General features: G+C 39.5%; 1 protein-coding gene across 3 annotated transcripts in view; it reads left to right on the top strand.

Moving 5' to 3' along the window:
* The window catches only part of gpr155a (G protein-coupled receptor 155a), a 61,460-nt gene that overhangs the window by 17,913 nt on the left and 17,805 nt on the right, over positions 1-25,742 (top strand). For all 3 annotated transcript variants that reach the window (XM_060827317.1, XM_060827316.1, XM_060827318.1), the window contains 7 exons: positions 6,227-6,626; positions 12,032-12,197; positions 12,727-12,882; positions 15,720-15,803; positions 21,722-21,842; positions 22,478-22,556; positions 23,798-23,891. In XM_060827317.1, the coding sequence (XP_060683300.1) occupies positions 6,227-6,626; positions 12,032-12,197; positions 12,727-12,882; positions 15,720-15,803; positions 21,722-21,842; positions 22,478-22,556; positions 23,798-23,891 (1,100 nt within the window). The remainder of the gene's footprint in view (positions 1-6,226; positions 6,627-12,031; positions 12,198-12,726; positions 12,883-15,719; positions 15,804-21,721; positions 21,843-22,477; positions 22,557-23,797; positions 23,892-25,742) is intronic.

The following is a 25,742-nucleotide window of genomic DNA, read 5'->3' as shown; positions in this document are numbered from 1 at the left end:
TTCCACGTCCATCAAAGTTTTACTTGCACATCCACCAATATCCTTTATTGTGTCCATTGCTTCCGATGCGGTCTCTACATTAGGGAGACTGAACGCCTCCTAGCAGAGCATTTTAGGGAACATCTCCGGGACACCTGCACCAATCAACCACACCGCTCTGTGGCCCAACATTTGAACTCTCCCTCCCACTCTGCCGAGGACATGGAGATCCTGGGCTTCCTTCACTGCTGCTCCCTCACCACCCGATGCACAGAGGAAGAACGCCTCATCTTCTGCCTCACCACCAGACGCGCGGAGGAAGAACGCCTCATCTTCTGCCTCACCACCAGACGCGCGGAGGAAGAACGCCTCATCTTCTGCCTCAGAACACTTCAACCCCAGGGCATCAATGTGGACTTCAACAGTTTCCTCATTTCCCCTTCCCCCACCTCACCTTGGTTCCAAACTTCCAGCTCAGCACCACCCTCATGACCTGTTCTACCTGCCTATCATCTTTTCCACCTATCCACTCCACCCTCTTTCCCCCCCCGCCCCCAACACCGACCTATCACCTTCATTCCCTCCCCCATCCACCTATTGTATTCTATGCTACTTTCTCCCCACTCCTCTCACTTATCTCTCCACCCTTCAGGCTCTCTGCCTTTTGCCTGAAATGTCGATTTTACTGCTCCTCAGATGCTGCCTGAACTGCTGTGACTTCCAGCATCACTAATCCAGAATCTGGTTTCCAGCATCTGCAGTCATTGCATTATCTGTATTTGTAGGTAAAAACAGTCATGATTCATGGGCATTACATCGATGGTGTTGTAGTAAACAGGTTAAAGTCCTTCAATTGCCAATCTACATATTTCATCATCCATTGCGCAACAGTTAAATCACCTGCTAAGTCTGGTTGTACATAGAATAATTCTGGTCATTGTTCTGCTTTATTCCTGGAATCTAAGTTTTTTTTTGGTCCAGTGCTAATGAAATATATGAGATGTTATTGTGCATCATGGACGAGATAAGGATCCAGTGGCTCTTTTTTTTTAAATGCTCTGCTTGGTATCATCCAAATTGCCGCCTTTTTTCTGTATTGGGAAGGAAAGCAGAAAAGCCACACACTCCGATGGTGAATCTTGGATGGGCAAGTTTCATTTTGTTTTGCTCTCCATGCTACTGTCAATGAAGTGACTAAAATATGTGTGTTTTTCAGTTTTGCTACCTACTCATTAGCATTTATGTCAGAAATTGCCATTCATCAATCCTGGGTGCAATAGCTTTACAAATACATGCTTAAGTTTATTGGTATTTTCCATTTCCTTTCATTTACCAGCGCTTGTGAAAATTCCTTTTTAAAAATTGTCAATTATGTATAAAATGAAAGATGATGAGTTCATCCTGAATTATTTCTCTCTCAAAGAATCTTAAGCATGAATATAAATAGCATGAAATAAAACCTTGGAGTGAGGTACCTGTTAATATTCTTTAAGTTACATGTTGAAAATCCTTGAGAAGAATATTGTCAGATTACTCCAGTGGAATCCATGGCTACTTTGCTCGTTGTGTTTTGCAGATATAGCACTCTGAGCACATAATATATGTTGAGTGAAAGGAAATACCCATAAACTAAAACAATTGTCAAACACGTCGGTAGAAATCTTTATCTTCTGCACAGCAGGTCTGTGCAGGTTTTCACTCAAATGGGGTAGCTGAGTCCCAACAAATGTACAAATCGATGGAGATCTATGTTCCTGATGTGCATATGCTCATGTGAGTTTTAGTCAGGGAATGAAAGTGAAAATATAAAGAATACTCAAAGCTGAAATGTGAAGATCTGTGCAGAACGAAAGTGAGTTTGCAGAGCTCAGTTCCTACAGTCAGAAAGTTTTGACATTTGTCACAACTGCCAATGCAACGGATGAAGGTGAAGGAAGACCCAACAACGTAGCAGTAGACAGTTCAGGTGGACCAGTGCTGTTCGTTTGGTAAAAGGACGTTCACATGGAGGACACTAAATTTGCTGAAGCTTCCAGTGCATATGACAAAGCAGTATAGAGAAACCAAAATGCTGCTGATGCTGGACATCTGAATATAAAACCAGTAAGTGCTGGAAGTACTCAGCAGGTCTGACAGCACCTAGAGAGAGAGAGAGAGAGAGAGTGAGTTAATGTTTCCACTCATCAGAAACAATTGATCATGAAAAATGGCACAATTCATAGAATAGAATACAATCCCTACAATGTGGAAACAGGCCATTTGGCCCATCGTGTCATGCTTGACTACATCAAATGTATGAATGGAGTTCATTCAAGGATTGATTGAATTACTATAATTGTCAATTATTTGAAGGTTGCCAAACCACAGTTTATGCAGGGCAAGGAAGCAGGCCTCAAATCCATTTCTGCCAGAACAGGGATTAAATCCTTCTATTTGGTGCTATATGAATCCCATGCTAGCTGTCTAGCCAACTGAGCAAACCCAATTTTGAAGGCTGGAATAAGTGCAGTGAATCCCAGTAACACAGATGAATACTGTGGTCACAGGATTCTGTATGACTAATGCTTGTTGATCAGAATCACTAAAGCATGGTAAATAAACTACCGATCATTGAAGTACAAATGCTGATGACAATCACTGGAATCAGTAACATTAATGCCATGTAAGCATGTATCTTAATTAAGCTCAGTGAGTCAATAGGCTCAAAGATTTTGGTCTGTTTCCTTTAGTGTAATGTGGATTTAGAGATTTGTAATATAATCCTTTTTGATAGTCTATTCCAGTTTAACAGATTAGAGAGGACCGGGGTCACAAGTCAGTCTCCCTTCCCAGATTTATGAGCTTCTGGAGTATATTTGGTAGCTGGGTGCTGACTGTCTCTAAGAGGAAGCTGTTTGATTTCTTAACTGGGGCAAAAATTCTATTATAGAGAAGGTATCTTTATTGACCTTATTGAAATAGAAATATTTTGATAGGTAATGTGTAATTTCTGTGATCTCCTGGTCTAGTTTAGATCGCCTGCAAGGAGGAGTTGCAATTTTTGAGTGTTCTTTTCCTTCACAGGCCTTGTCTTTTTTTCTCTACTTTAGCCTCTCTCATATTACATATCTGCAGAGGTGGGTGGGACCTGCAGGGAGGAGGAAAGGAGAGCTCAGTCATGATTATCTGGCTATCCAGAAGTGGGGCACGTTTGATGGACCAGCTTGTCTTTCTATGACTTTGAATTTTGTATGTTTATATTGAATTTATAAATAAACTACAGGCGCGTAAAGCTGCTTGAGTGTTAGTAAAGCTCATCAGATACTTGATTCAAGCAGTACAAAATCTCCTGGTAGAAACTGGGCAGAAGTTTCAGAAAATATTAAAATACTCGTATGATTTAGCAGATAATTGGCAGCAGAAAAGCACAAATCTTGATCAGCCAGGGCAAACAGTTCGCTGCTGCTGATCTTTGCAGAAGCAACCCACACATTGTTGTTTCATGCAGCACTGAAGCACAAGCAGTAAACCAGGAAAAACAAATGTGTGAAGTGCATAATGAACTTTGAGGTTTGAACTTTGTGAGTAGTAAATCAAAGTGCTATCATTGAGATTCTTAACTTTTATAGACTCCAAGTGTCATTGGGTGGGATTGCATATGTAACCAGTGTGGAATCATCCCATGCTTCATTTTTTTTTAAAGTGCAGTACCATCATGAATGCATTCTTTGCTTCTGGGAAACTGACATCTAAACGCAGAAAAATATATGAACAGAGATTGCCAAAATCTACGTGGAACCCTATATTTAAATAGAATGTAGCAGGAGGTCCAATAATTAAGACAATGCCATTGATGTACAAACTGCTTATGAGATTTGGTGAATAATCTAAATGGGATCATGCAGCCCATTGAGAATAAGTATCATCCAGAGCTCAGTAAAACAAATCACAAGCCCTAATACTGGAGTGGAGAGGCAGTTTAAACAGTGGGCCAATTTAGTTGTCATACAGGATTCTACTAGTTTCAGTCTGTCATCCATTTGAACTTGTTCAATCTGCTACCTTCCTTTTATGTGCCATACTCCTCCTAAGGCTGCTACTTGTGCTATTCTACAACCTTTTAGCATTTTTTTGTAAGCAGATTAAGTTGCTTCAAAAAAACACACTACTCTGAAGCCAGCTCAGTTGTCTCTAGCAGCTTGCACAGCTCAAGCTAACTACTAGGGGCTATAATTCTTTCTGTTCGGATGACTATTTTAACAGGTCAAACTGAATGTTGCACTTGTGAATCCCTTAAACTTGTCTAGATTACTTGTTTGTTTCAATGATAAGATCTTGTTTTCTTTACTTATTTTTTTGTTATGGATTTATACAGTTTCTGCATGTTATGATCATTAGGTATAAATAGAAGTACTGTTGCCTAGATTATAAGGAGGATTATTGTGAGAAGTGACTTAAGGGAATATCAATAAGCCTTTAAAGCCAAGGGAGAGGCTTTCTCAGAAACCTCTTTCAATGGATTTATGCAAAAAGAATAAATATCAAATATTTCTCCTTTGCGGGTTCTCAAATCCAAAAGTTCATCACTTTGAGAAGGATGAAAATACCACTGTTCGTTCAATAACACCGCGCATTTATAAAGCACCTTTAAATTAGGGAAATATCCCAAATTATTTCATAATAACATATTCAAAAATTGACATTGAACTAAATAAGGAAATATGAGGTAATAAAGTATGTTTGCTATGCAGTAATGTTATGATAAATACAAGCAGAACTGCAGGCAATTTTCCAAAACAGTATGATAACGTTATTCTTTTTCAGAGATGTTGGTTGAGTAATCAACATCGGCCATAATATCAAGACAATAGTTTAAATGTTCTTTGTGATAGTTGCTTTTTGACTTTGAGTGTTGAAGTTGGGTACAGAAAGCCCAAGTATTATCAAGTTCCATGAATTTATACAGAATGGTACACCTTTAGTTTTACGTTACCCACTTAGCAATGTAAAATAACCACAAGGTTACAAAAGTTTACTTTGGAAAGTGCAGTATGAGAATTTTGTTGTTTGCTTGCATTAAATAGTAACAGAGAAAATCCTATAGTGGTTCAAGATGTATAATTGGAAGAAAGTGTAGTTAGTAAGAACGGTAACCATAAACTTGGTGTTGAGGAAAATATCAAAGAAGAGAAGGTTAAGAGGTATGAGGAGCGAGTCTGATGCAATTTGAGAATGTGATGGATGAAACACCGAAGACACTTTTTTGCTAATGGGATGAAGGGCAGGGAAAGATGCACAAGAGACCATAGTCAAAGAAATGGAGACTTCTTGGAGGGTAGAGGGCTGGAGGAGATTTTCTATAAAAGGTGAGTCAGGTGGGCAGCTGAATGGATAGTTTCAATCTTCCCAGCTGGAGGTGTGTGGAGGGGACACAAGAGAATGGTTTAATGAGACAGCTGATTATTTCTGAAAAAAATCCCCAGCGATTGTATTTATTTATCCTGTAGCAGTGGGCATTTTTAACAGAGAAAGTTGAGGCTGAGTATTGCTAGATTAACCCTACTTTTCCTGATCGCTTCATTTGTCACGAGTTACTGAAACTCCAGGTTTCAAGTCCCTCTCCTGAAAATGCTCCGTCTTCCCGCCTCACTCTCCTCCATTTAAGATATTTGTTAAAATCAACCAAGCTTTTGGTCACCTGTCTCTATTTCTCTGACTATGTGCATCATTCCCAGCCCTTCACCCCTTTAGCAAATGTGGTCCATCCGTCACATTCTCAAATTTCTTAACGTCTCATTTGATTTGATAGCGTTCCTGGAAACCATGTCAGGATAGATAACAGAATACATCAAAGAATACAATATAAATAAAAGATTTTGATGTAATTCAGAAGATTTGATGGAAGGTTAAACCAGTTATGTGCCATTTTCCAACTAGTTTTGTCTCTTATAGTCATAGTTAAAACACGGGGCCATACCAAAATGATATTAGTCAGGTTGGAGGAAAATACATTTTTTGGGGGGAGAAGGGTGTTAAAAGTGATTGGATAGCAAGTAGTTAAGCAGAATAGTGACTGTAAAGATAGGATGGCAAAACAGCAAATTAACAGCAGAGGCAATTGAGATTTACACTTAGTTTGTCACAAACCTATTCACGCTATGCTATTATGTATTATGTATTACAATGCAAGATAAATCAGATAAATCTTGAAATACCAGGGAATTAACATTTCTGTTGTGGTAACCTAATGGTTTTATGTGTGTTTCAGTTGAAGCTCTATACAGAGATACATATCCGGAATACCTTCAGTACATTTACTTGGTGGCACCCATCTCACTGATGTTATTAAATCCAATTGGTTTCATCTTCTGTGAAATACAAAAATGGAGGGAAAATATGAACACTGAACAAAGCAAACTGAAGACTGTTGCACTGGTATTGTTACAGGTTTTTAAAAACCCAATTGTTTTTATGGTCATTGTTGGAATTTGTGGGAATTTTATCTTTGAACGAAAGATTCCGGTGATTATTGGAGAATTTCTGGATGGTCTGGCAAGCTCTTTCAGTGGTTCAGCTCTCTTTTATCTTGGACTTACAATGGTGGGACAAATCAAGAAACTGAAAAAAAATTCATTTGTTGCAATTATTCTGCTGATCACAGCCAAACTGTAAGTAGAAAAATCTTGCTGTCTGATGTGTTATAAGTGCAATTAGTGGCTGATTCTTACAATTTAAATTTTCTACTCTGTCTATTTTATATGGGAGTTAAGTCCTTTTAAATATTGGGATTCCACTTGCAAAATCAGAAAATTTTCACAACTTTTTTTTTACTGGAAAAAGGATCAGTGACTGACTGAACTAGAGACATAATGGAGAAAAAATATACTTTGTTCAAAGTAGGAAGTGATCACCTACAGGATTAGAAGAGGGAGGAGAAATAGAGAAGCAACACAGGACAATTCCAAACTGACAGAATTTTCCTCTCGGTGAACAGCTCTTGGTGCATATGAGAAGAACATGGGCAAAGGCACAGAGAAAGTATTCAGAATCAACAGCATGGTATTTTCATACATGAGACAGAACCTAGTTCCCTCCTTTCTGGTGATTTTGGGGTTTAATCAGCTAGCAGGATGATGGGTAGAGACCCTATCACCATCCTGCCTCCACCCTCATTAGGTTCATGATGGGAGGGCGCTGGTAAATTTTCCCATCCTGCCACAAAACAAGACCTTGAGGAGAAATTAAAGCCCTTCTCATTGTTGCTAATGTCTTTGGAGTGGCAGATTGAAGATTTATCATGTGGGGAGCACAGCAGAAATCTCAAATCTGCTTATGGACTGCCTGCTGGGATCCTGCATTCAAAAGCACTTGATGCCTGAATAAGAAGCCTAGCATCATAAAGGGGAGTTCTGCCCTTGCTGCCAACCCTCGCTCGCCTGCAACCCCCTTTCCACCATGCTTCAACCCTGCTGGGATTCCTCCCCAATCTGAAACCTTGGTTGGGTGTAGTACCAGTATCAGTACTAGCAACAGCCACTGCCTGACTGTTGGAGCTGCTGAGTACAGAAGAGCTGGCTACCAATCGGTCCTTGATCTGGGGAAAGACTTGTTTGGGCGGCACGGTGGCACAGTGGTTAGCACTGCTGCCTCACAGCGCCAGAGACCCAGGTTCAATTCCTGACTCAGGTGGCTGAGTGTGTGGAGTTTGCACATTCTCCCCGTGTCTGCGTGGGTTTCCTCCGGGTGCTCCGGTTTCCTCCCACAGTCCAAAGATGTGCAGATCAGGTGAATTGGCCATGCTAAATTGCCCATAGTGTTAGGTAAAGGGGTAAATGTAGGGGAATGGGTGGGTTGCGCTTCGGCGGGTCGGTGTGGACTTGTTGGGCCGAAGAGCCTGTTTCCATAGGTAAGTAATCTAATCTAATCTAACCTGTCTGTCAAGTACTCGAGTGTCACAAGATATGGCATGGCCTCCTGAAAAGAGGTGGTATGGCAGGGGTTCAAAGGCAACAAGTATGAGCCTCAAGGACAGATTAATTTATTCTTGTAAGTTGCATAATTACGGAGACAAACATTTTTACAGGCAAGGTGAGGCAGGTTTGCGGAGAATAAAATATCATGAAAATAAAGTCACTTTTGGATCCCCGCATCACCATCACCCTCTTCGAAGTTTCAACCTGGCATGGATTTGAAGGCTCAGTGTGAGGCAAATTCACAAATGGAAATTTTCATTGTTATGGAAGATCTGTGAAGGCTTTGATAAGTGACCATCTGCAGCCTTCTGAAATAAGATTTCCTTCCCAGTGGACAGCCAGCCCTGCATTCTCAGTAGAGATGCACAGCACATCGACAAACCCTTCGGTCCAATACGCCCATGCCGACCCAGATATCTCAACCCAGTCTAGACCCACCTGCCCGCACCTGGCTCATATCCCTCCAAACCCTCCCTATTCATATACCCATCCAAATGCCTCTTAAATGTTGCAATTGTACCAGTTTCCACCACTTCCTCTGGCAGCTCATTCCATACACGTACCACCCTCTGCATGAAAAAGTTGCCCCTTGGGTCCCTTTTCAATCTTTCCCCTCTCATCCTAAACCTATGCCCTCTAGTTCTGGACTCCCTTATCCAGGGAAGAGACTTTGTCTATTTATCCTATCCATGACCCTCATAATTTTATAAACTTCTATCAGTTCACCCCTCAGCCTCCGACATTCCAGGGAAAACAGCCCCAGCCAATCAATCTCTCTCTATAGCTCAAATCCTCTAACCCTGGCAACATCCTTGTAAATGTTTTCTGAATCCTTTCAAGTTTCTCAACATCCTTCTGATAGGAAGGAGACCAGAATTGCACCAGTATTCCAAAAGTGGCCTAACCAACGATCTGTACAGCTGCAACATGACCTCCCAACTCCTGTACTCAATACTCTGACCAATAAAGGAAAGCAAACCAAACACATTCTTCACTATCCTATCTCCCTGCGACTCCACTTTCAAGGAGCTATGAACCTGCACTCCAAGTGTTGCTCTTTGTTCAGCAACGCTCCCTAGGACCTTACCATTAAGTGTATAAGTCCTGCTAAGATTTGCTTTCCCAAAATGCAGAACCTCACATTTACCTACATTAAACTCCATCTGCCATTTCTCAGCCCATTGGCCCATCTGATCAAGATCCCGTTGTAATCTGAGGTAACCTTCTTAACCGTCCACAACGTTCCAATTTTGGTGTCATCTGCAAACTTACTAACTATAGCTATTATGCTCACATCCAAATCATTTATGTAAATGATGAAGCGTAGTGGACCCAGCATTTGTGGCATTCCACTGGTCACAGGCCTCCAGTCTGAAAAACAATCCTCCACCACCATCCTCTGTCTTCTCCCTTTGAGCCAATTCTGTATCCAAATGGCTAGTTTTCCCTGTATTCCATGAGATCTAACCTTGCTAATCAGTCTCCCATGAGGAACCTTGTCGAATGCCTTTACTGAAGTCCATGTAGATCATGTCTACTGCTCTGCCCTCATCAATCCTCTTTGTTACTTCTTCAAAAAACTCGATCAAGTTTGTGAGACACGATTTCCCACACACAAAGCCGTGTTGACTATCCCTAATCAGTCTTTGCCTTTCCAAATACATGTGCATCTTGTCCCTCAGGATTCCCTCCAACAACTTACCCACCACTGACATCAGGCTCACTGGTCTATAGTTCCATCGCTTGTACTTACCACTCTTCTTAAGCAGTGGCACCAAATTAATTAATGAGGTGTCCATCACTGGAGGGTCATTACTTAATTCTTGACAGTGTTATATCACTCACCTCAGGAGAGGTGATAGTCAAATGTTATTGTCTCTAATAATCCAGAGACCCAAGTAATGTTCTCAAATTGGTACATGCTGGAATTTGAGTTCAATAATCCCTTAACAGTAGATGCAATTACCCTCCATCCAGCAGTCCCTGTGTGCAGTTCAAGAATTTGAAAAATGCTCCTGTCCAGTCACATGTGTTCTCACTCTCACGCTATACACTTTCACATCTGTACTTGTTCACTGTCCTTTTTGCTCTTTTCCACTACCTTGCATTCATGTGCTGGTCTGTCTGACATATATTTTCTTTCTTTCACCTACCTATACTTGCTTATGTGTGGTCTTCTTTGTACACATTATTTCTTTACAGTTCTGCATACCCATCCTGAATCATGTTTTTTCCTATGTGATGCATTCTTATTCATGCATTTTGGTTTTCTCTTCCTCTCTGATTTACTCATGTTGCTTTGCTTGTTCTGCTCTTCCTTTTCATTCATTTGCACTTTCTCATTGCTCGCTATGGTATTCTTGTTCTTTCTTCTACCACCTTTCCATTTTGTTGTCTTCTTTTTCCCTTGTTCCCTTATCCCATCTCTTAAGCCCTAGGCCGGCCTATCACTCTCACCTTGACCTCCTTCCACCTATCACATCTCAATCGCCCCTCCTCCCTACCTTTTATCTTAGCCTGCTGGACACACTTTCCTCATTCCTGATGAAGGGCTTATGCCCGAAACGTCGAATTCCTGTTCCCTGGATGCTGCTTGACCTGCTGCGCTTTTCCAGCAACACATTTTCAGCTCTGATCTTGCATTTAATCTTGATATATTTCCTCCATTCCCCATCATCTCTCAGTTCCTATCGAGAACTATACTTGTCTCGAACATTTTGTTTTTCTGTGAACATCATGATTTTTCTCTCATCCTGTCACTCTCTCTCACTTTCCTGAGAAGATGCACTCTAGTGCTTTCTGTATTATTCAATCACTCCAAAGAGCATTGAGGCAGATCCAGACCCCTAACGCCCCACCCCACCCTATCTCTATAACCCTGCACATCCTAACATGCACATCTCTGGACATTATGGGCAATGTAGCATGGCCAGTCCACCTAAACTGCACTTCTTTGGACTCTAAGAGGACACACAGGAGGTCCTTAGCGCTGTGAGGCAGCAGTGCTAACCACTAAGCCACCATGCGGCCCGGTAAATTCTCTCATGCATTTTACACTCCCTATTGCAGGTTTACTCTTGCTTCTGTTGAACTTCTCTCTTGCTTGTTCACACAGGGGAATGTTAAAGAGCTTTTGAAAAAAAGATTTAGGAAGCTCAGAAATTTTAAGATGTTGAAGTTCTAAAGAAAGTGAATCACAAGATAAGATTCATCTAATAAATCTTGATTGCAGCATATGTTTCTGTCTTAAAGTCTCCTTGCTTTGAGCAGAAATGCGCTCTGTTTTGTCTTCTCACTAATTCTATCTTGTATGTTTTCTTTCTCTTTACCATTCATTCTTTTGATTATAACAATAACACATTATGAAGTATTCATCGAATTCCCTTATGTCTACTCTGCCTTTGTGCCCGTTCATTCTTCTACACTTTCGTTTAGTTTAGTGATTGCTTTTACTTACCCTGCCTTTGAATTCATGTGTTCTGGCTGGAATATTCTCTTTCGTGCTCGCTTTCAGTTTTGCATAAGAGAAATCTTGCATAAACATAGTGAAAAACTAAATTTAGATGTGATAACCAACACAGCAGTGTTCCAACACTTTTCCCATATATGAGGAACATTTGCCATCTCCCTCCGACTTGAAAGAAAAACACTTATTGTCTGATACATGATGATGTGCTTTTCACAGTAGCTTTTAAATTCATTCTACATTGCAAACTTTAGTCTCTATTTTTTTATGGGGATTTCTCAACTAATCTCTCACCTGTTTCTTCTATACTTCAAATATGTAACACAGCACAGACTTTGTTCTCCCAATAATATTCATGTGGCAGTTCATTACATAATGCCTTGACTTATACTTAATTTTTCTTACCCTTCTCTCTGTTGGGAACCATGGCTGTCAACCTTGTGACAAGGTTGTGATTACTTTCATAGCAAAAAATTGGGTGATTAATTGAGTAGTTTGGATTTAGCAATCTTTAGAAATTTACGTTAATAATTTCATGTGATAAATTTGAAATTTTTTTCAATTTTCTGAACAGACTAATATGATTTATTGTTTCATTTAATTTGTAATAAAATATATGTTTTAAAATTCATAGGTTGGTACTTCCCCTCATCAGCCGTGAAATGGTGGAATTACTAGACAATGGTAATACTGAAGCTAACTATACCAGCCTCTCAAACTATGCATTTTTCTATGGCATTTTTCCAACAGCACCAAGTGTAGCTATATATGCAAGTCAATACAATATGGAAATTGAAATTGTAAGTACATCAAGAATTAGTCTCCCATTCTAAATTTAAAATAGGAAGAGTTTTTTTTACAGGATTTATTGAGAGGGTATGTATGAGTTGAAACTCTTTTAAATTATGTATTCAGCTTTTTTATGATTCTTCCAAATAATTCAAGCCTCAGTAAATTTAGTATGAACACTGTTGAATAACTCATTAACGTTTTCCATGCAAAACCATATTTCTTTTCAGTGGAAGTTGATACCGTAGCAATATTTGAGAAGCAGTTAGACAAATACATGAACAGGCAGGGAATACAGCGATATGGACCATGTTCAGGCAGATGGGATTAGTTTAGAATGGCACCATGGTCAGCACAGACATATGGGCTGAAGGGCCTGTTACTGTCCTGTACTGTTCTCTGTTCTAAGTACAGATTATGAGACCGTAAGTCCTAGAAAGCTTAGAGGAAGCACTCATTTAGATAATCACAACTTGTTCATTTTTTTTCTGTGTCTACATCACTATTTGTCAATAACTTATATATAAAATTATTTTATAGGTGACTCCTGGGATGGTGATAAATACATTTGTATCTGCTCCCATTATGTATGTGTCTGCTTGGCTTTTGACAATTCCATCTATGCACACACAGGTGTTACAATCTGCCATTCAGAGCATCAGCTTTGACATAAGCATAGTCACCCTCGTTTTTCTGGTTAGTATACCGTTTCTGTAAAAACATTCATTTCTAATGTTAAATATTTGATTTAGCATGCAGTGTTCTCACTATTGTTGAAAAAAGTTGAGTTTTTGATGTTAAAGTTGAGGTTAATTCATTATGATTTTGGTGTATATTTTGAGATGTTGGTTGACTTGTACTTCAACTTATGGCAAGTTATGTACTGTATATTGAAAATATCAATAATTCACTGAAAATCATCCTTTTTGATAGTGATGCTTCCAAACTCCAACAACATGAAGTAGTACTATCTGACTCCGGAGCGCTCAATCCTGTTCTGACAGAGACCAGCATCATTCCTAAGCCATATCAATGACCCTTAACACCGATAATTCCACTTCTCATAATTACCAAATATAAAAGTGCATAAATATTGTTATAAACCAATTATCTGCTAGCTTTGTGTGCCATTTTGGTGTCCTTACATGTGGAAATATTTAATTACCATAAAGGGAATGTAACAAAGGTTCACCAAACTAATTCCTGGGATGAAAGTTTGACAAAAGATTGAATAGTAAAAAGTGAGGACTGCAGATGCTGGAGATCAGAACTGAAAATGTGTTGCTGGTTAAAGCGCAGCAGGTCAGGCAGCATCCAAGGAACAGGAAATTCGACGTTTCGGGCATAAGCCCTTCCTGATGAAGGGCTTATGCCCTAAACGTCGAATTTCCTGTTCCTTGGATGCAGCCTGACCTGCTGCGCTTTAACCAGCAACACATTTTCAGCAAAAGATTGAATAGCCTGTCCCTCTATTCTGTGGAATGTAGAAAATTGAGGGTGACATCATTCAAAAATAATCTTTTCTTGAGATGAGTACGCATACTTGTTGCACCAGCTATATTTTACAATTGTTTTTAACAGAGCCATCACACCTATGACGTTTGACTAGCTATTTACTGCTAAGCTTTGGGTGAGGGGAAGCTTTATTAGCTTGAACACTGGAATGATCATGTGACTATGCAATTTCTTAAAACAAATTGAAGGGTCTGGAGTAACTGACTCCAGTTAACACAGAAATAAACTGAATATTTTGTTAAGAGACATGGATTCCACAGCAATTGAGTTAGGGACGTCTGTGGCACATAGACAGTGAGCTTGCTATTTCCGTTTATTGTTTGGGCTGTCTCGTTTGTATTTTAACAGTGTACAGTATTGTTACTGCTAGGTATCAACATAACGTAAGCAGTCACTGAGGGCTGTTTCTGCGAACTCTGAGCAGTTCAGCTTTGAATAGTGTTTCAACAATTTCTGTTCCAGTACATCTCTCAAAATTATCTAAATCAATAAGTTAGTATCTTACCAAAAGATGTCCCCTGTGGCAGTACTATAATCAATCAGTACTGCATTGAGATGTCATCTGAAATATGTACTTCGGTGTCTGAAGGAGAAATGGATCCCTCAGATTTGAAGACAAGAGTGGTATCACTATTCGATTGTGATAGGCAAACTTAATTTTTAGTATAAATCTATAAAAAGGATTAACCGCTACAACATTAAATAATTCTGTCAATTCAGAACCCTACTTCTGCTGTGTTGTAAGTTCCTGAAAATCATATCAATCATTTTCTGTGTAAGATCCATGCTTGACAAGGTAGTCAGCCCCAGTTCATACTGCTTTCCACACACCCATAACTTTCCCCATTGCCACAACTTCTCTTCCTACTATCTAACTCCTCCTTTAGCTATTTTTAGATCTTCTCCCCAATAAACACCGACTAGCTTGACTCCAGATTGCTTGTCTTACTAACTCTACATTTAATAGATCCTAGAAAATTGCACTTCAGAGCTCAGCCACTTGAAGGAGCAAGCTATCCCAGCAGTAGTCAGCACCAGAGATCTTCACTAAAACAAAGTAAGGACACAGCTACAATAAGAATTCCAGCTATGCAGAAGTTGCATTAAAATTGTATTTGCTCAACTGATACCACACTTTCTTCCTCTGTTTGCATTTGACCACCACACATACTTAGATGCCTCACTGGTGCTTATCCTGTACCTGCTAATGCTATGGGAACACATACAGTCTTGCTCCTGACTTTCATCAAGATTTGGTTATTCACACAGCTAGACTTTGTACTCTAAACCTTTGGCCCAGATTACTCAGAAAACCTGCTCAGCAACTGAATGATGCATTTTAAAATGTATTCTATAAAATTTGTTGATCTTTATCAAACATAGCATTTATCAAACTAAAATGAATAATATCAGTCCATTGTGATTGTGAAATAAAACCTTTTTATTTACATTGTGTGTAACATCAGAGAGTGCCACAATCAATTAAGTTTAGGTATCACTCTCTTGACTGACTCAAATTTCATTTATCTAGAACAATGAGAGATTGCAACTGGTCATCTGTGGAAACTAATGATGAAGATGACCATTGTTAAAAATGAAATAAGAAAGGAAAATAAAGCAGTATTTGTTGTTTTCTTCTGACCTTGATAATCTGGCACCTCCGCAAGGAGTTTTGTAAAAGCAAGTTCCAATCTAAGGCATCTGGAGGCAGTAAACTCCACCTTTCTGTTCAGTTTCATTTATTTTAATCATTATTGTGTAGAGTAAGAAGCTGCGAATTAGCCCCAGGATTTTCCTTTTTACAATACTTCGCAGTAGTTAAATCTGTCATAATTAAGCATAACCTCTGATTTACCATGAACAATGCAATGAACAACATCGTTATTTATAAATTAATTAGAATTACCACTCAAAAAAAGCTTTAATTCTGCGCTGATTCAAAGTTTTATTTTGAATCATATGTTTGGCAATTATAATTGCAATTTGATTAACTTACACAACTTTGTTCTTTTATACAGGTTTGGTCTGTTGCTGTTATGCTTTTGAGTAAGAAATTTAAGCAGTTACCGCATTTATTCTCCATTAATCTGCTGCTTGCACAGGTAAGTTTCATCCAATATTAATTGTAAGGTTTTGTGGAATGACATTTACTTATGGATCATTGGCTGTGGCCATTTGCATACTTTCTGAAGGTACTAGGCCAAAAAACAGGTCTCGACTATATTTCCTATTCCTCAGATGCTGCCAGACCTGTTGGGTTCTCTGGTATTTTCTGTTTTCAGTTCAGACCTTATGAGAGAGAATGAGGACTGCAGATGCTGGAGATCAGAGTCAAAACGTATGATGCTGGAAAAGCACAACAGGTCAGGCAGCATCCAAGGAGCAGGAGAGTCAATGTTTCAGGCATAAGCCTTTCATCAGGAATGTGGTGGAAAGGGGTCTGAGAGATAAATAGGAGGGTGCGCATGGGAAGAAGGTAGCTGGGAAGACAATAGGTAGATGCAGCTGGAGGGTGATGGTGAGGTGGGAAGGAAGATGGACAGGTAGGACAAATCAAGAGGGCGGTGCCAAGTTGGAGGGTTGGATCTGAGATGAGGAAGGGGACATGAGGAAACTGATGAAGTCAACGTTGTTGCTGTGTGATTGGAGGGTCCCAAGCCAGAAGATGATGTGTTCTTCCTCCAGTCATCAGGTGGCTTGGATTTGGCAATGGAGGAGATCCCGAACTTGTATGTCCTTGGCGGAGTGAGAGGAGGAGTTGAAGTAGTCGGTCACGGGGTGATAGGGTTGTTTGGTGCATTGTCCCAGACATGTTCTCCAAAACATTGTGAGTTGGCATCCTGTGACCGCAATGTAGAGGAGACCACATGGAGAGCAATAGACACAGTAGATGAGGTGTTTGGATGTGCAGGAAAATCTCTCCTGGACATGGAAGGATCCTGTGGGGCCTTGGACAGACGTGAGGAGGAGGTGTGTGCATGGTGGTAAGAGAAGGTGCTGGGAGTGGAGGTTGGTTGGGGACGTGGATCTAACAAGGGAGTTGTGGATAGAATGATCTTTACGGAAAGCATATGGGGTAGGGAGGGAAATATATCTTTGGTGATAGGGTCTGACTGTAGGTGGCAGAAATGGCAGAGGATAATGCACTCTCTCCAGGGATTAGTAGGGTGGAAGGTGAGGACCAGGAGGGTTCCATCCTTGTTGCGGTTGGAGCGGGGGGGTGGGATTCAAGGGTGGAGGTTTGGTGAGCGGAGGAGATGCGCTGGAGGGCATTGTTGATCATATGGGAGGGGAAATTGTGGTCTTTGAAGTAGGAGGCCACCTGGGATGTTCTGGGCTGCAATTGCTCCTCCTGGGAGCAGATACGGCAGAGGAATTGGGAGTAAAGGAAAGCATTTTTACAGGAGTGGGTGCTGAGAGGAGGTATAGTCCAGTTGTAGTCGGTGGGTTTGAAGTAGATGTCCATGTTGAGTCGGTCAGTGGAGATGGAGACAGAGGTGACCAGGAAGGGGAGGGAGGTGTCTGAGATGGTCCAGGTGAACTTGACGTCAGGGTGGAAGGTATTTGTGAAGTTGATGAACTGTTTAACCTCCACGTGGGAGCACAAGGTGATGCCAATGCAGTCATTAAAATAGCTGAGGAAAAGGTGGAGAATGGTGCCGGTGTAACTGAGGAAGATGGACTGTTCCACATATCCGACGAAGAGACAGGCATAGCTGGGACCCATGTGGGTGCCCATGGCTACCTCCTTGGTTTGAAGGAAATGGGAGTATTCAAAGGAGAAATTGTTGAGGGCAATGACCAGTTCTGCCAATTGAATGAATGTGTTGGTGAAGTACTGGTTGGATCAGCAGGAGAGGAAGAAACAGAACCAAAAGAGAAAATGCTGGAAAATCTCAGCAGGTCTGGCAGCATCTGTAAGGAGAGAAAAGAGCTGATGTTGCGAGTCTAACTGACCCTAAATCAAATTGTCGATGGGACATTGGCCGCCTTAATTTCTTTGCCCTTCTTACCCATTCCAACCTCTTTCCATCCAAACTTTCTGCCCTTTGCTCCCTTAGGTCCAACCCCAACCTTGTCATCAAACCTGCTGACAAAGGGGGTGCTGTTGTCGTCTGGCGTACTGACCTCTACCTCTCAGAGGCTGAGCGCCAACTCTCAGATTTCTCCTCCTACCTTCCCCTGGAGTATGACCACACCACTGAACATCAAGCCATTGTCTCCAACACCGTGACTGACCTCATTTCCTCCGATATCTCTTCCCCCCCCCCCCCCCCCCCCCCCCCCCCCCCCCAGACACTGCTTCCAATCCCGGACAGCCCGTTTCTGCCTACTCCCCAAAATCTACAAGAAGGACTTCCCACAGGCCCATTGTGTCAGCATGCTCCTGCCCCACTGAACTTATTTTCTCCTACTTTGATTCCATCCTCACTCCTGGTTCACTCCCTCCCCAGCTACATCTGGGATTCCTCTAATGCCCTGCGACACTGACTGCTTTCAATTCGCAGGCCCTAACCACCTTCTATTCACCATGGATGTGCAATCTCTTTACACCTCCATCCCACACCAGGACGGCTCAAAAGCTCTTAGCTTCTTTCTCATAAAGAGGCCCGAACAATCTCCATCCACCACCACTCTCCTCCGCCTGGCTGAATTTGCTCTCAGCTTTGACAAAGGGTCAGTTAGACTCGAAATGTCAGCTCTTTTCTCTCCTCTCACATGTTGCCAGACTTGCTGAGATTTTCCAGCATTTTCTCTTTTGCTTTCAGATTCCAGCATCTGCAGTAATTTGCTTTTATTTAGGAAGAAACGGAAGTCATTGGAGCCTTCACCATGGTGGATAAGTATGTATACAGACTGGAATGTCCATGGTGAAGATGAGGCATTGGGGGCCAGGAAACAAAAGTCATGGAGGAGGTGGAAGGTGTGGGTGATATCCTGAATGTATATGGGAAGTTCTTGGACCAAGGGGGACAGGATGTTGTCAAGATATGAGGAGATAAGTTCGGTAGGGCAGGAGCGGGTGAAGATGATAGGTTGACTTTGCTTATGTCAGTCAAGCAGACTCCTCTGTCTGGGTCGTGTCAAATTTCTTAGTTATTGTTGCAGCTGTATCTATCCAAATAAAGTGGAGTACACCAGCACATTCCTGTCTTGTATCTTGTAAATGGTGAAAAACCTTCCCCTCCGTGGGGAATCAGGAAATGAACTATTTCTTGCAGTATGCCCAGTTTCTGACCTTGTGCAGTAGCCATAACGTTTATGTGCCAGGGTCATTTGAATTTCTGGTTAATGGCGACCCCATTATTGTGATGTTGGGGATTAGACAATGATCTTGCCATTAAGTGTCAGAGAAAGGTGGTTAGGTTCTCAGTAGGAGATAGTAATTGCCTGGCACTTATATAGCACAAATGTTGCTAGCCACTTATTATCACAAACCTGTATGTTGTCCAGGTCTTGCTTTAAAGAGCGTGGACTGTTTTATTAGCTGATGAATGGTGATTGGACATGGCATTCATCAGCAAACTGCCCACTTTTGACCTTAAAATGAAAAGCAGATCATTATATAAAAGCAATAAGTGACAATTTCACTGGATTGACAATCAAGAGCCCTGGGCCATGGGGTCAAATGACACCATGGGTGTAATTTAAATTCAATAAAATTCAATAAACAATGGGAATAAAAACAGTCACCATGAGACTAGCTATGGAACCATTGTTGTAAAAATACAACTGGTTCTTTTGCAGAAGGAAATCTGCCTTCCTTCTAAGGATCTGGGGTGGGCAATTTAGAACAGAGCTGAAAAGCATTTCCTCACCCAGACTGTTGTGACCGTTTGGAGTTCTCAGCCACAGAAAACAGTTGAAGCCAAAAAAAATGTTTTCAAGGAGTTAGATTATAGTTCTTATGTCTGAAAAGATTAAAGGTATGGGGTGAAAGTGGGAACAGGGTACTGAGTTGGATGATTAGCCATAATCTCATTGAATTGCAGAGCAGATTCAAAGGGCCAAATGGCCTACTCCTATTCCTAGCTGCTACATTTCTATAAAACCGATCGTGATAGTTGGGCAAGCATTGACGAACTCCTGCAGTGATGTTTTAGAACTGAGATGATTGGTTTCCAAATCCAAAGACATCATTGTGCTATATATGTCCAATAATATGACAGTTTTCCCACTGATGTCCTTTAACTAGTGTTGCTTGATGTCAAATGTTGTCTTGATTTCAAGGGCAGTCACTCACCTCACTTGGAATTTAGCTCATGTGCATATTTTGAACAAGTCTGGGATCAAGTAGTCCTGAAAAACCTAAACTGAACAGGTTATTGATGAGTAAGTGCCACATGATAGCATTATTCATGACTCCTTCCATTGGTAACTGAGAGCAAGTTGATGGAATAGTAATTGATCAGAATTGAATTTTTCTTTGGACAACTTTTTAATTTTTAGAGCAAATTCTTGGTTGTAGAGTTGTATTATACCTTCAATGGAACAGCTTGGCTAGTTGTATGTCTAGTTCTGGAGCAAGTCTTTGAAACTGCAGACTGAATTTTGTTGAGGTGTGGGTCTAGAACTCTTTTTAATGTGTCAATTCACTAATTTTTTTTGATCTTACATGGAATGAATCGGGTTGGCTGAAAGTTAGCATCTGTAATGTTTAGCATCTCAGGAAAAAGCTAAGAGGGATCATTCTTTGGTGCCTCTGCATGAAAATGACCTTTCGTTTTCTATATTGTGTTTGGTTGTTCTAGGATAGAGGTATTCATGGAATCTCCTTCTGAATTTGTTGCTTAATTGTCTGCCACCATTCATACCTAAAATTGGGACAGGATTGCCGAATTTTAATCCCATAATGAGTTATAATTAATTTTAGCGTAGTCTTCAACATGGTGCTTCTAATAATTAGCAACCATATAGTTCTGTATTGCATTTTCTTGAGGTTGGTATCTAAATTTCAGGTAAACGTATGGCACCCATTTTGTTCTTCCACATTCTCGACTGAGTTAAAAATCACACAAGACCAGTTTATAGTCCACCAGGTTTATTTGGAAGCACTAGCTTTTGGAGCACTGCTCCTTCACAACCACTTGATGAAGGAGCAGCACTCAGAAAGCTAGTGCTTCCAAATAAACCTGCTGGCATATAACCTGGTATTGTGTGTGATTTTTAACCAGTCCAACATAGGCTTTTCCACATAATATTGGACTGAAGTAAGGTTGATCATCAGGTTGACAATGTTGGAGTAATGAAGAATAAGCAAAGAAATAAGAATAAGAAAAGAAAAAGTTAAAAATGGCATTGGGGTACATTGATGGCTGCTATCATACACAGCACCTCAAGTTTATCTGTTGCACTTAGTACAGTGACAGTATCACATAGTATGATGAAAGGATCTGTCATGGCAAAGAAAGAATTTGCAATGTACGCAGCTGAGATCTAAATATGTTGAAGTTATTTGACACCAAAATGGAGATTTTTTTTTTGTAAGTGTAAAGTCTGTGGGAATGTAGAAATTAGTACTGCTGATACCTATATTTGTTGCATATCAAAATATATGGGCTTTTAATAACTATGTTAGGACTGTCAATAAAGAAACGGGCTTGTCAGCAGTATTCTACACTACTCAATAAGAAAACAGTGTGGATAACGATTCAGAAAAACAGTGAACAGCAATTAGTAAATTAAAAATGTAAGTTTCCTTATCCAAGCAGTTGCTATGACTGAAGTTATTTTATGATGTTAAACTTCATTTGCCTTTTGACCAATGGCCAATGATGCTGGGATTTGATGAGGATTTATGAATAATTGCAATTTTATAAATGAAACAAATGAAAATTTCTGCAACTGAAGGAAATTAAATGGAGCATTTGCAGAGTTCAACCTAAACTGGAGATACAAGAGATGGTCAGCAGACTTTGCAGAATAAATTGTCAAATTCTAATACTTAATCTGTCAATGAACTGAATATTGATTACTTTCTCAGTTAGGTTTTTTACACTTTTTAAAAAACATTTTCCAGAGTATGGTCTGTTTGGGAATGATCATGTGGTATGTTATCACCAAGCAAAATACTCGTCTTGGTCAAGTGCTGGTCTTCATTGTGCTATATTGTTCTTTGTATAGCACGTATGTATGGACAGGTAAGATCATTTTAGACGATTGTTTTAACCCATTCACTTTGCTTTCCTCTGTTGTTTGCTATAATAGTTCTGTGTATTTTGATTTCTCATTGTGTCTCTACTTATTTTGTTTTCTTTGTCTTTCCTCCCTTCTCCCAATCTATTTATTATCTGTTTTCCTCTTTATAACAATGACTAATTCTGCTAGTTCCCTATTTTCACTTTTTCTATTTTGCCCCTTTTCTTTCCCTGACTTCTCGTTCCCTTTGCCATCTCATTCTCCTCTTATATTTTCCTTTTCTTCCTTTTGTTTGCTTCTTTTACTATTACTTTTCTTTCCTATATAATTCAGTTTTTCTCCTTTCCACTTTCCTCCCCTCTCATTTTTTCCCTGATTTCTTTATCTTTTCTCTTTCCCTCTCACTTGCTGTCACTCTCTTCTGTATGCTATGAGGCTTTGCCACAAAATCATCTGAGTTACTGCATCATTGGCATTTCAAATATTCTTGTAGATAAAAGTGATGTCACATTTTTAAAAGAACAGATCACTGATCTAATCACTTGTTTCACAATTTGGAGCCCTAATAGAAACACAGCTGATTTACTGTGTTTTTTCATAGTGGTCTAAAATGTCCACAACAAATTTCTTTTAATAGGTCTCATTGCTCTCTCATTACTCCTGTTGGAGAAAAATGCATCCAAGCAAAAAGGATTCTTCATCATTGCTGGATGGGGGTGAGTGGAAAACTGTTATACATTTTCAAAACCTGTCTGTGGATACTGTTATTGATAGGTGATAGTCAACAACAAACAAAGCAAGAATGGGACCTGAATAACATGATATTTATTTTATAATATTATGGCATAGCTAATAATTTTACCATTTGTTAGTCTAAATAATATACTTCAAAATTGAATGGACCGAGTTCAACAAAGCTCGGTATAAAAATAAGAAATGGCCATGGAGAAAAGGTTTGCCTTTAGATGAAATGGAGATCTTGATCCTTGAATTGTTTTAAAATAATCTATTTACATTGGGATTAGGATGTTTTGGGTTATTTGATCTGTTTTAGAAATTTGTGGATTTTCTCAGCTGTTGTGATAGAATTTGTCTTGGCTATCAAAATGCAAACCAATTTTTCAGAGCATATTGTTGGATGTGGATTGGCCTGGGCTTCCTCTATGAATTAATGCTCTCAATAGAATGACTTTTATTTTTTGCTTAATAGTTGCATACCATTAACCAAGCTAAGAAAAGCTTCACGAAAGAGCCAAGTGATACATTGAGTTAATGGTGGAGGTAGTGCTCTACTTAGTACTGCACTGTCTTCGCTTGTTATAATTTGAAATGATTAAATATAGTCAGACTGATAAGAACTGAAATCCCATTTGTTAACCCTACTGTTAAACAAACCTGCTCATCAACTGTTAAATGTTTCAACTTGCCGAGTGATTTCTTGATTTAAAGATTGTGTAAAGATTGGAGGGACATGTTAGGCCACCTGAGTAAATATCAGTTATCTCACTTCAGTCATTTGGCTGTACTGTTGTTCTAGACATTTTTTTATCGGTAAATTTAGAGCCCGATAAATCGACATGCATTAAAATGCTCAAGATTAAGATCCTCAACCTGCTAAGAGGAGCAATTGATGCACTAAACCAGAAGGCATCTAAAGCAGACTTCATTTTGCCATTCACATTTTATTTTATGTATTTATACATGTTGTCACCACTGTGCTTGCATGTCAACCAAAGGCATCCATCTTGAAACATATGTTGATTTTGGTAATGGAAGACTGCTTTAAAGATCAATTTGTACTAGGTTTTCTGTCTATATTTGTCCACTACCACAGAAATTAGCACTTAATGTATTTCATGATAATCTTAGCTGATATCCATTCTTAATTTCTGTAACAATTATGTTGTTGTAATCCACTATTCTAGCAATTAATAGTTATATGTTTTTGTTTTATTAGAATACCAGCATTCATTGTGGGAATACTATTGTTAACTGGTCACCCAAATACACACACACTGGGAGATTCAGCATTCTTTTATGGAAATACTCAGGTATGAATTAAATAGGAATTTTGGAAACACCCTAAAAATATATTGTTGAAATTGCTTTAAGCTCTTAATTATGCCATACTACTAGCATGGAACTATAAAACTACAGAGATTCACATTTCTCTCCAATTTTTGTACAAGGATCATTTAAACCAATGTTATATTACCAACATACAAACTTGAATGGTAAAATTAATTCATAGTTTTGATATACTTGAAATCTTGAAATCTGATGCTCTATTGCCATTGGGATCAACATAGAACATACTTCTAGGATTTAACGCTTACACTATTAAAAAAAAAGCTAATAATTATATAGAATGGTTGAGCTTTCATTGTTATGGCTTATAATTAAAGAATCCTCCAGATAGATAGAATTTGCATCACCAAAGAAGTCTTTTCAGCAGATTTTTATGTTCCACATGTGTTCATTTACCTCATCTTACCCAGTCAAGAAATGGTGTGATATTGCATTAAAGAACAAAGGATTTTCAGATTTTGTTTTGTCACAGAAGTCAAGTTGGAAAATATCAGTGCTGCCCAACCATTGGTGCATACACACCCAATGTTTCATTTTGTGCATGATAACAACAGGTCAGTCTTAATAACCGACATCATTAAAGCAGCTGGAGGACAAAAGACCTCTGTACTGAAGTGGCTTAGGAGAGATGCAATTAAACAAAATGAGGGACTATGATGCTGCTACTAAAGCAAGAAAATCCAAAGTAGTTTCTCGATTTTCTTCAGGATAAGATGGAAGATGTATTTTGATCTGAGTATTAAGACCCTTCCATTTTTCTATTGAATACATGGTCAAGTTGAATTTAAGCAACTTAGTGATTTTGGTAATGTTCTTTTGGGTTCTGTGCCATAAATATAAATTAGCTCTCAAGTTCAATCTTCGGTCAGGGCTTAGTTAACTGATCTCAGTCAGGGAGGCATAAGTGGACCTGTAATTAGCCTCAGTGACGTGGAAGAGAACAATGTCTTTGTGAAATTACCAATAAAGTAGTAATTATACTGTAATTTGCTAAGTTCAGGAAATGTGCATTTATTAGAACATTAATTAGATTTTGAAAGGTGCATCTGCAATACATTATGGTATTTTCTAAAATTTAGGTAGACGGGTAGAAATTAGAATATGTAGGCTTACTGTTCACTAATATTAGCAAGACTGTTCATATAATTATAAAGCAGCATAGTTCTAAGTTTTATGTCAACACATGACTAATTGTGGAAATTCGGGTATTCTTTGTTGTCGAAATTTTGAAGCAGCACAGTTGTCTTAGATGGGATTTGGGAAAAATAACTTTAATTGAAAAGAGGAACTGTAAATATCTATTATTTTTAGTGTTGTATTTGCATAGCACATGTACAGACTTCCAAGAAATGAAAAATCTCAATCCTATGGTGCAGTGTTGAGGTGGGGAATAAATGAATCAAACTAACCTGAGCATTCCTGGCAACTAGGTGAGTGGCATACGGGTGCCCCGGCCACATCAGGCTACTTGTCCTGCTCCTTTCACTTCACCTCATGCACAGATGAAGATAGGCCATTACCTTTCACCCCTTGAAGCTCACATTCTCTCCGGTCTGTACTGAAAGGAATCCCATGGTCTCTCCAGGCAGCTGAATCGCTTCTTTGGTATCTAGGTGAATGATAACCCTAACCATATTTTACTGATTATCGGTAGTAGGGCACTTCCTGGGCATTGTCAGCCATGTCCTTACAAAGTAATCAATATATTGAAGGAGCATTTCAATGATTTGCTTAGAAGTGTGAATATCTTTGAGTGATTTGACTAGCATTCTTAGATTTGGCTTAGATTAGTTACAGTGTGGAAATAGACTCTT

This window comes from Hemiscyllium ocellatum, chromosome 7 (assembly GCF_020745735.1).
Source record: "Hemiscyllium ocellatum isolate sHemOce1 chromosome 7, sHemOce1.pat.X.cur, whole genome shotgun sequence".
NCBI lineage: Eukaryota > Metazoa > Chordata > Chondrichthyes > Orectolobiformes > Hemiscylliidae > Hemiscyllium > Hemiscyllium ocellatum.
The sequence above is the reverse complement of the archived record's forward strand: the minus strand, read 5'-3'. Positions and strand labels throughout refer to the sequence as shown.